At 38.4% G+C, this 16575-nt stretch overlaps 1 protein-coding gene across 6 annotated transcripts in view; it reads left to right on the forward strand.

Moving 5' to 3' along the window:
• Positions 1-16575, forward strand: part of CD96 (CD96 molecule) — a 101485-nt gene that overhangs the window by 19994 nt on the left and 64916 nt on the right. For all 6 annotated transcript variants that reach the window (XM_078065852.1, XM_078065842.1, XM_078065848.1 and 3 more), the window contains one exon: positions 9923-10047. In XM_078065852.1, the coding sequence (XP_077921978.1) occupies positions 9923-10047 (125 nt within the window). The remainder of the gene's footprint in view (positions 1-9922; positions 10048-16575) is intronic.

Raw genomic sequence — 16575 nt, forward strand, 5'->3', positions numbered from 1 at the left:
TTCTTCTTTAAATGTTTGGTAGAATTCCCCTGGGAAGCCATCTGGCCCTGGGCTTTTATTTGTTGGGAGATTTTTAATGACTGCTTCAATTTCCTTAGTGGTTATAGGTCTGTTCAGGTTTTCTATTTCTTCCTGGTTTGGTTTTGGTAGTTGATACATCTCTAGGAATGCATCCATTTCTTCCAGGTTATCTAATTTGCTGGCATAGAGTTGCTCATAATATGTTCTTATAATTGTTTGTATTTCTTTGGTGTTGGTTGTGATCTCTCTTCTTTCATTCATGGTTTTGTTGATTTGGGTCATTTCTCTTTTCTTTTTGATAAGTCTGGCCAGGGGTTTATCAATCTTGTTAATTCTTTCAAAGAACCAGCTCCTAGTTTCGTTGATCTGTTCTACTGTTCTTTTGGTTTCTATTTCATTGATTTCTGCTCTGATCTTTATTATTTCTCTTCTCCTGCTGGGTATAGGCTTTATTTGCTGTTCTTTCTCCAGCTCCTTTAGGTGTAGGGTTAGGTTGTGTATTTGAGACCTTTCTTGTTTCTTGAGAAAGGCTTGTATTGCTATATACTTTACTCTTAGGACCGCCTTTGCTGCATCCCAAAGATTTTGAACAGTTTTGTTTTCATTTTCATTGGTTTCCATGAATTTTTTAAATTCTTCTTTAATTTCCTGGTTGACCCATTCATTCTTTAGTAGGATGCTCTTTAGCCTCCATGTATTTGAGTTCTTTCCGACTTTCCTCTTGTGATTGAGTCCTGGTTTCAAAGCATTGTGGTCTGAAAATATGCAGGGAATGATCCCAATCTTTTGGTACCGGTTGAGACCTGATTTGTGACCTAGGATGTGATCTATTCTGGAGAATGTTCCATGGGCACTAGAGAAGGATGTGTATTCTGTTGCTTTGGGATGGAATGTTCTGAATATATCTGTCAAGTCCATTTGGTCCAGTGTGTCATTTAAAGTCTTTATTTCCTTGTTGATCTTTTGCTTAGATGATCTGTCCATTTCAGTGAGGGGGTGTTAAAGTCCCCCACTATTATTGTATTATTGTCGATGTGTTTCTTTGCTTTTGTTATTAATTGGCTTATATAATTGGCTGCTCCCATGTTAGGGGCATAGATATTTACAATTGTTAGATCTTCTTGTTGGATAGACCCTTTAAGTAGGATATAGTGTCCTTCCTCATCTCTTATTACACTCTTTGGTTTAAAATCTAATTTGACTGATATAAGGATTGCCACCCCAGCTTTCTTTTGGTGTCCATTAGCATGGTAAATGGTTTTCCACCCCCTCACTTTCAATCTGGAGGTGTCTTTGGGTCTAAAATGAGTCTCTTACAGACAGCATATTGATGGGTATTGTTTTTTAATCCAATCTGATAGCCTGTGTCTTTTGATTGGGGCATTTAACCCATTTACATTCAGGGCAACTATTGAAAGATATGAATTTAGTGCCATTGTATTGCCTGTAAGGTGACTGTTACTGTATATTGTCTGTGTTCCTTTCTGGTCTATGTTGCTTTTAGGCTCTCTCTTTGCTTAGAGGACCCCTTTCAATATTTCTTGTAGGGCTGGTTTCATGTTTGCAAATTCCTTTGTTTGTCCTGGAATCTTTTTATCTCTCCTTCTATTTTCAATGACAGCCTAGCTGGATATAGTATTCTTGGCTGCATATTTTTCTTGTTTAGTGCTCTGAATATATCATCCCAGTCCTTTCTGGCCTGCCAGGTCTCTGTGCATAGGTCTGTTGCCAATCTAATGTTTCTACCATTGTGGTTACAGATCTCTTCTCCCAAGCTGCTTTCAGGATTTTCTCTTTGTCTCTGAGACTCGTAAGTTTTACTATTAGATGTCGGGGTGTTGACCTATTTTTATTGATTTTGAGAGGGGTTCTCTGTGCCTCCTGGATTTTGATGCCTGTTTCCTTCCCCAAATTAGGGAAGTTCTCTGCTATAATTTGCTCCAACATACCTTCTGCCCCTCTCTCTCTTTCTTCTTTTTCTGGGATCCCAGTTATTCTAATGTTTTGTCTTATGGTATCACTTATCTCTCGAATTCTGCCCTCGTGATCCAGTAGTTGTTTCTCTCTCTTTTTCTCAGCTTCTTTATTTTCCATCATTTGGTCTTCTATATCACTGATTCTCTCTTCTGCCTCATTTATCCTAGCAGTTAGCACCCCCATTTTTGATTGCACCTCATTAATAGCCTTTTTGATTTTGACTTGGTTAGATTTTAGTTCTTTTATTTCTCCAGAAAGGGTTTCTGTAATAACTTCCATGCTTTTTTCAAGCCTAGCTAGTATCTTTAAAATCATCATTCTGAACTCTAAGAACGACATTGTACTAATGTCCGTATTGAGTAGGTCCCTGGCAGTCGGTTACTGCCTCTTTTTCTTTTTGTTGAGGTGATTTTTTCCATCTTGTCATTATGTCCTAGAGGAGAATAGGTGAATGAGAGAACAAAATGCTAACAGGGTAACAACATCCCCAGAGAATATACTCTAAACAAATCAGAAAAAACCTGAAAATGAGGGAAAAGAAAGGGAAAGAAAGAAAAAAGAAAAAGAAAAAAAAAAAAGAAAAAGATAAAAACAAACAAAAATGGAACAAAACAAAAAAAACAGAATATGATCAAATATAATCAGGCTGGTGCATAGATCAGTGCCATACACTAGATTTTGGGTGTATTTTGGTCTGTTTGAAGAAAGTGCCTCCCAAAATTTTAAAGAAAGAAAAACATATATGTACAAAAATAAGGGTTAATATGATGAAGAGATGGAATATGACTGTAAAGATGAAAATTATAAAAAATTTTATAAAAGGAATTGATAAGATAAGAAGTTGTTTGATAAAAGAAAGAAGAGGATTTAAAAAAGAAAAAAAAGGGAGAGAATGTGATCAGGCAGGAGATTAGAACAAAGCCATACACTAGAGATTTAGGGTATATTTTGATCTGTTAGAAGAAACTGTATCTCAAAATTTTAAAGAGAGAACAACTTATATATATATGCCAAAAATAAGGGAAACTACTATGAAGGGATAGAATATGACTCTAAAGATGAAAAATAAAAATGTTTTTTAAAAAAGGGATTGATAAGATGTTGGTTGAAAAAGGGAAAAAGAAAAATTCAAAAAAAAAAAGACAGCTAAGAAAAAATTAACTTCGAAAGACTAAAGAATCATGGGAAAAAAGCCATGAATTCTATGTGCTGTATTCCCTTAGCGCTGGAGTTCTGCCGTTCTCATTGATCGGTAAACTTGGTCTTGGCTGGCGGTTCTTGCTGATCTTCTGGGGGAGGGGCCTGTTGCCGTGGTTCCCAAATGTCTTTGCCGGAGCAGAATTGCTCCGCCCTTGCCCTCCGGGCTAAGTAATCTGCTCGGGTTTGCTCTCCGGAGCTGTTGTTCCCTGCAAGCTTTCCGTACAGCTTTGGAGGAGAGAGTGAAAATGGCGGCCTCCCAATCTCCGCCCCGGAGGAGCCGAGAACTCGGGGCCCCGCTCCTCAGTGCACCACCAGAGAAAAGCAGTCAATCACTCCCGTCTCCGTGGCCTCTGGCCACACTCCGTGCTCACCCGGCCTGTGACCGAGTGTTTCTATCTCTGGCACACGACCCCATGTGGAGTCTCCAAACCCAGCAGATTCCTGTGGTGCACTCCTGCGCCACTCCTCCCGGGGGAGGAAGGGGAGTCTCCCCGGATCTGCCTCTTGTCGGGTCCCTGCTGGAGGAGCAGTGGTCCGACTGGGCCGCGGATCACGGTTTATGGCAACCCCGAGCTGAGAGCCCATGCCTCAGCTCCGTCTCTGCAGCCGGCTTCCCCGCTCCGATACCTGGGAGCTCTGCCGCACTCAGGCACCCCTGGTCTTTCTGTGACCCCGAGGGTCCTGAGACCCCACTGTCCCTGCAAGGGTTCCACCCCCCCGCTTAGCCACTGGAGCGACGTCCCTCAGCGGAGCCGACTTCTAAAAGTTCCGATTTTGTGCTCCAGGGCTCTATCACTTGCCAGAAGCGGCCAACAGAGGCCCCCTCTCCTGCCGTCTATCCTCCCGAATATCCCCTCGGATTCACTTCTCCTCACATCCTACCTTCCAGAAAGTGATCGCTTTTCTGTTCAGAGAGTTGTTGCTGTTCTTTTCTTCGATCTCCTGTTGAGTTTGTAGGTGTTCAGAATGGTTTGATCCCTATCCAGCTGAATTCCTGGGACCAGACAAAATCCAGGTTTCCTACTCCTCCGCGTAGTGGGCTGCTTTTTCTTTCAGCATTTTGAATATATCTTCTGATTTCCGTTGTTTCTGGTGAGAAATGAGCCATTAATTGTATTATTGGTCTCCACATGTGATTGTTTTGTTTTGTTTTTCTTGCTGATTTCAATTGCTGCTTCCATAATTCCCTCTTTGTTTTTGGCTTCCAGCAGGTTGATTATAATATGCCTAGGTGGGTTTCTCTTTGTGTTTAACTTTTTTGAGTTTTAAGATTCCTGGAGGTATAGATTAACTTTACGGAAAGTTTTTTAAAATTAAATATGAAGTTTTGGACCATTATTTCTTCAAACATTTGTTCTGTCCCACTCTTTCATCTCTCCTGCTGTGACTCCCATTGCATACATGTTAGGACACTTGAGCTCTGAAGCTCTGTTTTCCTTCAATCCTCTTTCTCCCTTTTCTTCAGATTAGATCATTTGTATATATATATATATATATATATATATATATATATATATATATATTTAGATTATTTATTTGGAGAAAGGGAGAGAGAGCACAGGTGGGAGGGGCAGAGGGAGAGGGAGAGAGAGTCCTAAGCAGACTCCACGCTGAGTGCACAAAGCCCTATGCGGGGCTCAGTCTCACGACCCTGAGATCACGACCTGAGCCGAAACCAAGTGTCAGATGCTTAACCGACTGTACCACCCAGGTGCCCCAGGTCATTTATATTAATCAATATTCAAATACACTGATTCTTTCTTCTACCATCTCAAATTGGCTGTTGACAATCCCTAGTAAATTTTTCATCATTTTTTGTTACTGACTTTTCAACTCTAGAATAATTATTTGGTTCATTTGATAGTTTTCTACTTCTCCACTAGGATCCCCTATTTATTGAGTCATTTTCATCATCTTTTGTTTTAATCCCATGAGCATACTTATAAGAGCTGCTTTAATGTCTGTTAAATCCAATGTAGGACCCAATCAGAATCAGTTTCAACTAACTGCTTTTTTTCCTGAGTATGGATCACACTTTCCTCTTTTCTTCATGTATAACCTTTTTTTTGTTGTTGTTGAAAACTAGACATAAAAATAATAATAATGGAACAACTGTAGATCAGTGGGGTTTTTTTTTCTTTTTTTTTTTTAATTTTGGTAACTACCCATATCTAAATTATAAAATCTGTTTCCTCTTCAGTATGTGGATATTGATTTTTCTGCTCAACTTTTTATTATAATTATTATGTCTTTAGTTTCCAAGGAATTGCCCCTTTGTTTGTCCACCAATGAATTTGACAAAAGTTGTACTCAAATTCCTCAAGCCTGTTAGTTAGACTTCCACATCTGTGTTGGGTTGGGGGGGGCGGTAGTTAGAGGGTGCAAAGTTGCAGACCATAACACAGTCTCCCTTGGCTTTTGCTTTTCAATAAGCTCTCTGAGGTCTCTGCACTCACCTGTGTATTTTCCCAGTCAGCCTGGGGTGGGTAGACAACTTATCTCAGCTATTCCGTGACTCTCTAATTTCCAGAATCTCTGTGTTAAATGTCTATCTGCTCTGCTACTCACCCCAAATGGGATTTGCAAACCCATGCTAAAGCTTGTTTTTCTCTGTTTCCTACCGAGTTTGTGCCTGTTAGCTAACAAAGTGAAGGATCTTCATACTCAGACCTAATTTAAGTCTGCCTCTTCCAGAAGAAAAGCTGCTGTTTCTTGCAGCCAGCTCCAAGATGGTAAAGCTACCTGTCTCACTGACAACACTGGGGAAGGGGAATGGAAGGATTCCTAGGCAAGAGGAATATAGACTCCTGCTATTCTTACTGAAGTTCTAGCATTTTTCCAAGAAGAGATGTTTCTCAATTACATGTTTGCCTTTGGTCTTGAAATGATGGTTTTTATACATTTGCTCAGTTTTATACATGGCTTTTTTCACTGACCTTTTCATGGCCATATAGCCACAAGCACCTCAACCCTCTCCCTGCCTCATTTGTGATCCTTATATTTTCTCTTTATTTCAAAATATATATTTATTACTACTCTCTTTCTTATAGCAATGATTTATTTTTAGTGCTAAAGGCGAACATAGATTCAACACTCACCACAGGCTTTATATAAATGCCTCTCCAGTCTGAAGTGTATTCGATTGGCAAATCCTCAGGAAGTGCTCATGGGAGCAATATTCCCTGACTTCTTACACATGGCTCTAACAGGTTTTATGTAGTCTTCATCTCAAAAGGCTAATTTTGCTGAATATAAAATCCTTAGCTCACATTTTCTTTCCTTGAATACATTAAATATGTTGCTACATTATTTTCTGGCATAAAGAGTTGCTGTCAAAAAGCTAATAATAATCCTATTTTCTTTCCTATAACTGACTTTTAAAAAATACCATTATAATAATTTGCTTAATGTCTATTCTGAGCCTATTTTCCTACTTTTTCAGTATAATCTTTCAATATGTATTTTCTAATCATTTTTTACTTTAAAAAATTGTACTTGTATTATAATTTTTAGTATTTTTTTCTGTCTACTGCTTATTTCCTTTGGTGCCTTCTATTATACATGCTTTTAATCTTCTTTGCTTATCACTTTCTTTGAAAGTGATACTTTTTATTTTAAAATTTATTATTTCTTAATTTATTTTAAAATTTCCCTTTATTGGATTTTAAAATTTCTTTTAGTGCATTAACTTTTGGGCCAAATGTTCTTGTTTTTCTTCTAGTTTGCTCTTAATTTCCACAATGAGTTGTTATTTCCAACCCTTTCCTGAATTCACTCACCTGTCTCTGCTGAGCTTCCTTTTTTCCAGTTGACTCATTTACCAGTCTTGCTAAAATTTTTTGCAGTTCATATCATTTTCCTTATTTCTTTTACCTGATTTTGAGTTATTAGGCTACAGTTTTTATTTATTGTGAAATTATCTTTTTCTAATATGCTGCCATTGTTGAGGGGATGTTCTTTTGTTCCCTTTTCTCTTTTTTCTTATAGTATCTTTATGTGTGATTCTACCCCATTCCTTTTCTATTGCTCACACTTAAGGTAAATGCATGTTGATTTTTGCCATGGAAGGGTGGGCCGGGCTAGCTTTTATAAAGTGTTCAGTGTCTCTGGAGCAGTCTCTTCTGTTATTTTCAAGGTAAATAATATGCCATTGTACTTATGAGATATACTTCCTTCCCTCCTATCCCTCACTTTTATCTAAATTGCCTGTTTGCTTTCTCCTATTGGACCTATCCTGTTTAATTTGGATTCGACTCCCAGGGGTTTCTTCTCAGTATGGGATCTGTCTGAAAAGCACCCTCTGTTCCAGCACTGACAAGCCTCCTCTTGTTTCCCTTGAGGGCACTGGTAATCTGGTGCCTGCAAACTCCTTTCTCCATTTCTGCTGCTATTCTCAGATTAGTCTGCATGTCTTTGCAGTGATTACCTGTTGCTTTGGGCTGGGGGGGGGGGGTGGTGGGTGGAGTTCTCTAGTTCTGAGGGGCATCCGAAGCTCAGTCGATTTTCCTCTCTTTCTTTCTGCTCAGTTGCTGATACCACAGTGGTCCAGTTATTTGTCCCCATCTATTAATGGGGATATATTGTTAATTAGTGTTCCTATACATATTGCCTATATGTTTTTAGGTCTGCTACTCTAGTTACTTTGTCTGTTTTTGTAGGGAGTTTCAGGAATATTAAAAAAGTTAGGTCGGTTGCATTCCCAACTTCCCAGAATCTGGATCAACTTTACAAAAATTTAATACTTATATATTTGGGTAATGTACATTAAAATATAATTAACATATCAAGTGGATTTCATGCACTTCCCAAATATTAGTGCCTAGATCATTCTCTGTTGAAAATAAACTTATGTAAGTAAAACAATTACAAAAAAACAATTAAAATAATATCAAGAATAAAATTAAATAGTGGTAATGGTGGTAAGCAGTCCTGGCAAACAATTTTGGTGGTAGTATACAAATAAATCATTTGGAATTACTGTTATAGCTAAATTCTCTTAACCATAAATGGCAGGGCTTTTTTTTTTTTTTTTAATTATGGGGTTGGAATAACATTTGGAAACAGTAATGAGGAGCAAGGAAGGCACTGATCCCACCTCCTAATTTTGAGGAAATAAGGGCACAAAAAAATAAACGGCCACTATTTGAGAATGATGCAAGGAAGATATGCCCTAATGGAGAGGCCTGGTTTCAGGTAAGGAAGGGAGGAGGAATGAATTATCAGTAAACAGGGTAGCTTCTATTGCTGAGAGATTGGAGTATAACAAAGTCCTAAAGGCTAGCTATAACATTCCAAACTGAGAAATATTCCGCTTAAAAATATATGCCATTGATAATAATGAGAATACTCATACCCATTAAATTCACGGAATTTAAGTAGCTGAATGGTCAGAAGAAAGCTCTTAGTATAAGGAGGATCCTTGCTTTATTGGTTATAGTAGTTTATATAAACTAAAAACCCAAATTGAAAGAACACACAGTTCAGTAACTGGAAATGACAAAATAGATGACGATATGTATATATGATAGCATGACATAAAGTTTCTGAAAATTTCAACCACCAATAGCTTAAGAATCATGCAAAACATTTTAAGTAAGAATACGGGTAACATTTGTTGGTTAAAAGGATTGCAACGTATGAGAAAATGTATGCATACAAACAAGATTTATATAGACATGGAAAAAAGAAAATCAGATTTTTGGGATATTAGGATGATAGAATTCATTTATAAATTATTCTTGGATGTTATTATAGTTTAGTCACAAATGGGTATGTGTATGTCTATGACTTTCCCAAAGAGAGGCTGTGAAACTGATATTTATGTCATATTCCTTTTAAAATGAAAAATAAATAGATGAAAATGAAAATAATCCATTAACAATGCCTTCTTCAGAGTTTCCTTATATATTTTTCTATATCATTCCATCTTTGGAGGAATATTTGTAAGCTCAAAAAGACAACTCATAAGGGCAGTAAGGCAGTAAAAAGATCAGCGAATGTCAGAGTTTGGCAGGAGGGAGGGAGGATTCCAGCACAGAGGATTTTTAGGGCAGTGGAACTCTTCTGTATGATATTGCAATGGTGAATACATGTCATTATACATCCCTCAAAACCCATAGAATGTACAGTACCAATAGTGAACTCTAATGTAAATAAGCTATGGACTTGAAGTGATAATGATGTTCAATGTGTCATTGTAGTTTTATCAGTTGTAACAAATGTACCGCTGTGGTTAAGGATGTTAGTAGTGGGGGAGGTTGGGCATGCATAGGGGACAAGGGATATATGGGAACTTTTTCTACTTTCCATTCAGTTTTGCTATGAACCTAAAACGTCTCTAAAAAAAAACTTTAAACCTATTAGAATTTTTAGTAAGATAATTAGAGGCTAGGTTATAAAGTTTTATATTCTAACTGATCAAAAAAATATCTGAAGCCTAAAGCATTATTTTGGGGTTAAAGCAGAGGAACATACCAAATTGTGAGGTAGATTCTTTTGGGGCAGCTTCCCTGTAATTTTTCAGTGGTAAGCAAGTCTCTCTGATTCTCAGTAGTTCCGTTTTGCCATTTATACAATGAGGGCTGTTAGTGGGGTTTTGCCTTGTCATAGGTGAGACCTGAGGGCAGATGAGTATCTACACTAACACTGTTCCTGTTTCTGTCACAAAAAGCATTTTATAAACCAATCACATATTCCTGTCTCTTCCACCTATATTTCGTTATAGTTACACAGAATGAATGGAGAAGCAGCAATATAATAGAAGTACAGATAAATCAGACTGTGGAAATACCATGCTTTCAAAATATCTCCTCAGAAATTTCGTCTGAGTTCACCTTTGCATGGTTGGTGGTAAGTGTTGCCCTTTTCAGTGAATAACCACAATGCTCTTTAAATATTAATGAAATAAAAATGAATAGCAAGTAATACTAGGGAAGGAAGCACACAGATGGAAGGTTGGGAACTGGAGGGGGAGGGGCGGTGGGGGGGCACTAAGATTCCTTCCAACTCAGCAAGCCTCCAGGTCTATGAAGACAGTAATTTAAAAATTAGTTCCTAAAGGTTAGTTTCTATTTCAAGCTATATACCAAACCCTGATTACAGAGAGAAAAGAGTGTAATGGTGCACTGGAGAGGAGCCCCATGCAGCAGAAACCCCTACGCACAAATATGTGTTTTATAAACAACATATGGAGGGGCGCCTGGGTGGCTCAGTTGTTGGGCGTCTGCCTTCGGCTCGGGTCATGATCCCAGGGTCCTGGGATCGAGCCCCGCATCGGGCTCCCTGCTCGGCGGGAAGCCTGCTTCTCCCTCTCCCACTCCCCCTGCTTGTGTTCCCTCTGTCGCTGTGTCTCTCTCTGTCAAACAAATAAATAAAATCTTTAAAAAAAAAATAAATAAATAAACAACATATGGAGAGGGAAGAAACCCCTTTTCCTAGGATGCTTGCTACTGCATCCTGGAGAACACGCAACATTCCTTTAGATGGGGAGACACAAACTCTAATGCTTATAAGATACAGGCAGAAAACATACACGAGAGAAGCAGGACCTGTGTGGGAAGCAGCCACTCAGCAGCCTGCTCGGTTTTATTATTGCCACAGATTGTGGTAGACCCATAGTTGCCATGTTTTCTGACAGAGAGAGAGAAGGAGAGAGAGAGGGAGAAAGAAAGAGAGAGAGAGAGAGAGGAAAAAGAGAAGCCAGAAATCTAGATTTTTATGAGAAACTTTCCAAGGCAATCCAACCAAACGGCAGCTAGCTTTAATCTAAATCTATAGTGGACCTCTAATATTGTTAAACTGGCTGATGACACAAGACTAACACAAAGATAAACATAAGCACAGTTTTGAGAATCACATAATGGGGTGTTGACTTAGATGATCCAGAACATGATTATGATAATTTTTAGATGGTCATCAAGATGAAAACACAAGATTCAAAAATTCTTGCAGAACTCCTAGATCTCCATGAATATAGTGGCTGATACAGTTTGCAAAATACTATATCCACATAAATGATAACTCATATTACAAGTTACCTAAATTTTTGTGGACTGTTTTGGAAACTAGACCATTTGTCTGAGGATGTGCCAAATCCAGAATAATGGACTTGCAAGGAGGCCTCAGAATACAACCTACTGCTGAGTTGTCACTGTCTAGATAATTTTTGGGATAGTCAGTAGGATGAAAAGAAACAGATGTTCTAAAATACTTTTCTCAGACTGTTCTAAAATCTACAGTGTCTCTTTGTCATCTGTCAAAAAACACTTTTTCCCCCCTTTAATAGGGTTTGGTTTCCAAAATATAAGTCTTCCTATCATTACGTCTATCATTAGTATAAGTCAATTGTTCTTAACCAACATGACACAAAGTGGTTCTCAGACAAAAGTTGAAAAGAGGAGATGATCTCAAGAAGGCAGGAACTGGCCGTACTAAACATTACAGCAATGGAAGTGCACCATCTACACCTTGCTTGCGTTATTCGTAGTTCCCACCAATGGGTGAACATCTCCACTCTAATTACCACAGTTTCACTATTAAGGGGAATCATCAAGTTTAATAATAATAAATAATAATACAGTTTAATAAAGCTTGACTGTAGGGATTTATACTGGCTAGTAAGTTGATCTATAGTGTTCTTATCAAAAGGCTGGGTTATCTGTTTTTCCAAGCAAGTGTCAATACTTCAGCCAGCCTGTGTCTTTTGTGTGACTCTGAGTTTCTCCAGGGCAAAAAGCTATGCCACTCATTTAAAAAAATCCCTAGCATCTCCTTTAGTACATAGGCACTCAATAAAGAATAAATAATTGATTGGATCTGTTTCTCTTTGTCCCACTCCCCCACAGTCCTGTTCATTGGCCTCATATTAAACTGATGGTCACTAAATTCATGCTGGCTGTTCAACTGGTTAATGAGCATCTCATTAGGTATCAACAACTAGATAACTGATAAGGCATCTTCTATGCACTGGTTGTCTTCAAAGAAGCGAGAAGGCTAGGCAGACGTTATCTGTGGATCCTGCCAGGGCATGTAGGATAAATGAGGGATGGAGAGAGTGCACCTAAGGTCACGTGGTGAGGCAATCCTAAACGTCGAGAACCTCCAGCCACGCTGTCACTTTGAAGAATGCACCATGATACAGACAACTTGAGGAATCTTTTTGAAAGAAACCTCTCTTCAAAGGGAACATTGTATTGCCAAATGTGCTGAGTAAATTCCTACTGCACATTCCCCTTTTAAATGTCAAAATCTATTTGCTCCTCCGATTTACATCTGTGCTCCGCACTGTTGGCAGCTGTGGGATTCAGCAGGTCTGAGAGGAGATCAGCTAATGTGCTCATATGAGGGAGTCAACCGCAATTCTTCGAGTCACAACTATTAGAGGCCTGCAGAGGACACAAATACCCCCTCAGTCCATATTTTCATTCTTTTCTCTCTTGTTAAACTGGCAGTAATAATCATAATAAGCCAGTTGTTCTTAAAAACATGATACAATGTGGCTTTTAGAAAAAGATTAAAGAGTGAAGGTGGTGAAGATGAGCTGAGGAGGGTGGGAGCCTGCTGGACTGAGCTGGGAAACTCCAGGAAGCTGCAAAGTGCTCCCCCACTTCAAATGCCCCACTAAAGCCCTAGAAACAATTTTATAAACTAAAATTATTTTAATCTAGGTCACTGAAAAACAGAAGTCATGTCTCCTTGTATGTGGGATTTTATAAAATCTAATTAATTCTGTTATGACCCTCATGGGAAAGGTGATCATTGGGATCCTCAGTTATCATAAAAATGTCATTTGCCTTGTGTACCCAACCCCATGCAAAGGCTGTGTCAAATGTGTCCGTGGGGTGGTTTCTTGGCATTTGGGGAAGTTACATTCCAGGATGGCGACTGCACTGAAGCAGAGAAGCATCAGATGCAAATAGCGTATCCAACATTGATCTAGCATGAGAGGTAATTAAATAAACACAAAGGGTTAATCCTTCAGTGGACGCTGAGGGTTTATGTACATGATGGGATGATGAATAAGAAGTCATAGGATATTTGTGTTTAGGTGGTGTGCAGTTGGTAAATAAAGGACAAGTAATAGTTTTTCCAGTTTATGTCCTGAGGCACAAGGATAGAGTCATCTGGGAAATTCTGCAGGCTTATTCTGGGAGCTTCTAAATACAGTCTAATATTCAGCTGAGCAGGGAGCCTGATGTGGGGCTCCATCCCAGGACCCTGGGATCACGACCTGAGCCGAAGGCAGACGCTTAACAACTGAGCCACTCAGGTGCCCCTAATATTCTGTTTTCATTCCAAGGTATCACCCTGATTTCCTACAACATAAATTTCAATTCAGTCCAACAAACATATATGAATCTGTTTTGAGTGTTAAGTCCTACAGGGATACAAAACTACATCAAATATATTTCCTGCCATGAAATACAGCTTTAATAAAAACAAAAAATGGCAGCCGAGAGGGAAAATAGTTTGATTCTGCATAAATGGACCTGGAAAAGCTTCTTAGGTTATATTTGAGCTGGATAATTAAAGAACAGTTGGCCAGCAAACATCAGACATGTACTACACCAAGACCCTGGGACCTTGAATACAAGTTGGTAGTGGAGGTGGAGAGAGTTATCGAAGAAATGTTTGTTTTCAAATTTGGTGGATAAAGAGAAACCCTGATTTTTCTCCTTAAAATCATGAAAAGAAGGAGAAGACTATATCAAATTCAAACAGTTCAATATTTGTGATAAAGGCACAAAACTAAAACCTAGATGCTTATATTTCTTTACATTTCTGTCTATATCTTTTCCATATACTCTTCTTCAATATTTGTAATGTTTTATATTTAAACAAAAAGCGAACTGGCATTAAAAACAATGTTGGTTTCCCATGCCTGTGGGAAGCCTAGCTATTCAGAAAACAAAACTCACCTTCTACCTGATGGCAGCTGACCCTGTCTTCACTATAATCAGAAATAAAGTGGTAGCCAACTCACAAAGGACTAACAACCAATTGTGATGATTAGAAAAATATTGTTCCAGTGTTCTACAAAGGAGACGTGGGGAGCTTTGCAAACCGCCCACTTTGACAGCACCGAGTAGATAGAAAATAAATGGAAGAAATGTGAAGATAGGAAGCAGGTTGGAGATAAAGAAGTAGCAGTTGATACAATTAACAGAATTTATTGAATGTGCTCTGTACACTCAACACCTGCCATGGGCTGTGGTCAGCACAGCCAGGTCCGACATGGCGCTCAGGCCAGCCTGGAGATGAGATAACATCACTAAATCAAATAGTAACAAAGTCTCTCTTCTGTATTGGAAATTCTGAGTCTATACAAAAACAGGAAAGCCTTCACAAATTATTTTAAGGTTTGTCATTAAGGTCATTAAGGGACATATAGGAAGAGCTTTTCATGATTCGATAAGACCCTGCCCAACCCTCATCGTGCTAATTATTTTATCCAACTCCTGCCCAAAATTTAATTATACGTTTATTTCTCTTCTATGGGTCCTGATTTTTTGTTTTTCTTGTGAATTTACTCTTCCCCTCAAATAGACTATAAGCAGAAAAGGCAAGGACTGTTTGTTCTACTACTGTTATAAGGCTGAATATAGCAAAATCATTAATAGCATGACTTTTGGAAGGAAATTGTTGTTTTCAAATTCTGGCTCTTCTGTTTACTAACAGTGTGACCTGGGAGCTAGGATTAGGGTGAGGTGAGCAAGGCCCTCTCCTTAAGTACAAAATTTAAGGGACTGCCCCAAAAATCAGCAATTAAGATACATATTTTAATGAATTATTTTTTTAAAACCAAAATTTAGGGGAAATGCATGATGAACAAAATATCAAAATTTTAAATAAAGGTAGGCAGTGTTTTTGTCTGTTTTGAGACCCAGGTATGCTGTTCAAGGAGAAGTATTTTCCAATTAGCCTGTGGTTTCTGGGACTTCATGATATTGTATCCCCCATGGGCACAACTTTACACAGTCATAAAAAATTTTTTAATTGTAGATTTTTTATTAATTTTTTCCACTTGGTCAAGATATGGGAGAATATTTTAAGAAGTGTATATAGGGGCACATGTTGTTCCTTTTGTCTCAGAATTCAGTATGACTTTGGATATGTTGCCTAAATTAAGTTTTAGTTCCCTCATGTGTAAAAGGGGATGATCATAGCATTGACCTGATGGTGGCATTGTGAAGTATAAATAAGGTAATTCAAACTAAATAATTTAGCATAGTACCTGTACTCAGTACCTATTGAAAGTTCATCTTTAAAGGATCCATTTTATGACTCTCCGTAATTCTTCAGTTTAGCCTTGCAGATCGTGAATTCTCATGAAATACAGACTGATCATCAGTGAGGCTGGAGGACAGTAAGTTTGTATTACTTGAGTGTCTACAGAGTGTCGACTGAGGGTGCAGCATAGTGTACCATATATGTTAGCTGGTTCAGGCTGCGTTCCTCATTAAATCATATGGGTCCTCCAATTTGAGAATCCCATTAAGTTTTAGAAATATTTATTAATATTTTAAAAAGTTGTCAATTTTTTTTCTTTGAAGAACAAGAAAAAAAAAACAACACCCAAACAGGTAAGAATAAAGACTCTGTACAAGACCTCTTACCAGTCTGTTTCCAGCAGACCAGGTTACCTAAGGTCATTATTATCAGGTAGGAGTTGAGGTATACTCTCTGACCCCTATCACCATAGGTGGATCAATATATCATAAAAGAGCTCTTTCAGTCAACAAATTGCCCACACCTCTATAATCTGCAGATTCTATAAAGGCCTCCGGCTTCCTGGAATTTCTTCTAAATTTTTCATTCCAGATACTCAAAAAAAATTCTTTTTATTATTTTGTGATGGTTTGGTTTTTATTAGTACATGTTGTCTCTGAGACTTAATTGTCCCTGGACCTGGGCGTCTCTGCTTTTTGATGCTGTGACTTAAGTACCTTGCTTTGTTTGACCTTTGCACAAATTACTTAGCCTTAGTTTATTCCGGATTGTCATAAGGAATAAATAAGACTTGAAAGAACTTTGCAGAGTGTCTAAAACATAGTAGGTGCTAAATAAATAAAAATAAAATACCCCAGCCTGAGTCTCATCCCAGAATAACTGAGGTAGAATCTTCAGAGGAGAGACTTTGTGCATCAGAATGTTTTCAAAGCAGCTCAGTTGAGAATATTAAGTTATACCAAAGAAGAATGAGGGCATAACCCTTCCTCTACCCTTGTGCCCCTCAAGAGTCTCCTCCCCACTGGCCCTTAGCACATTTACTGACACTGACCAGCACGGTGATACCCCAGGGATCTTGTCCATGGAAATTCTGGGTATGGCAAGAATAATAGGAGCTTTCCTTCACAGACCCAAGAAAGGATATGGAAT

Source organism: Halichoerus grypus, chromosome 1 (genome assembly GCF_964656455.1).
Source record: "Halichoerus grypus chromosome 1, mHalGry1.hap1.1, whole genome shotgun sequence".
Taxonomy (NCBI): domain Eukaryota; kingdom Metazoa; phylum Chordata; class Mammalia; order Carnivora; family Phocidae; genus Halichoerus; species Halichoerus grypus.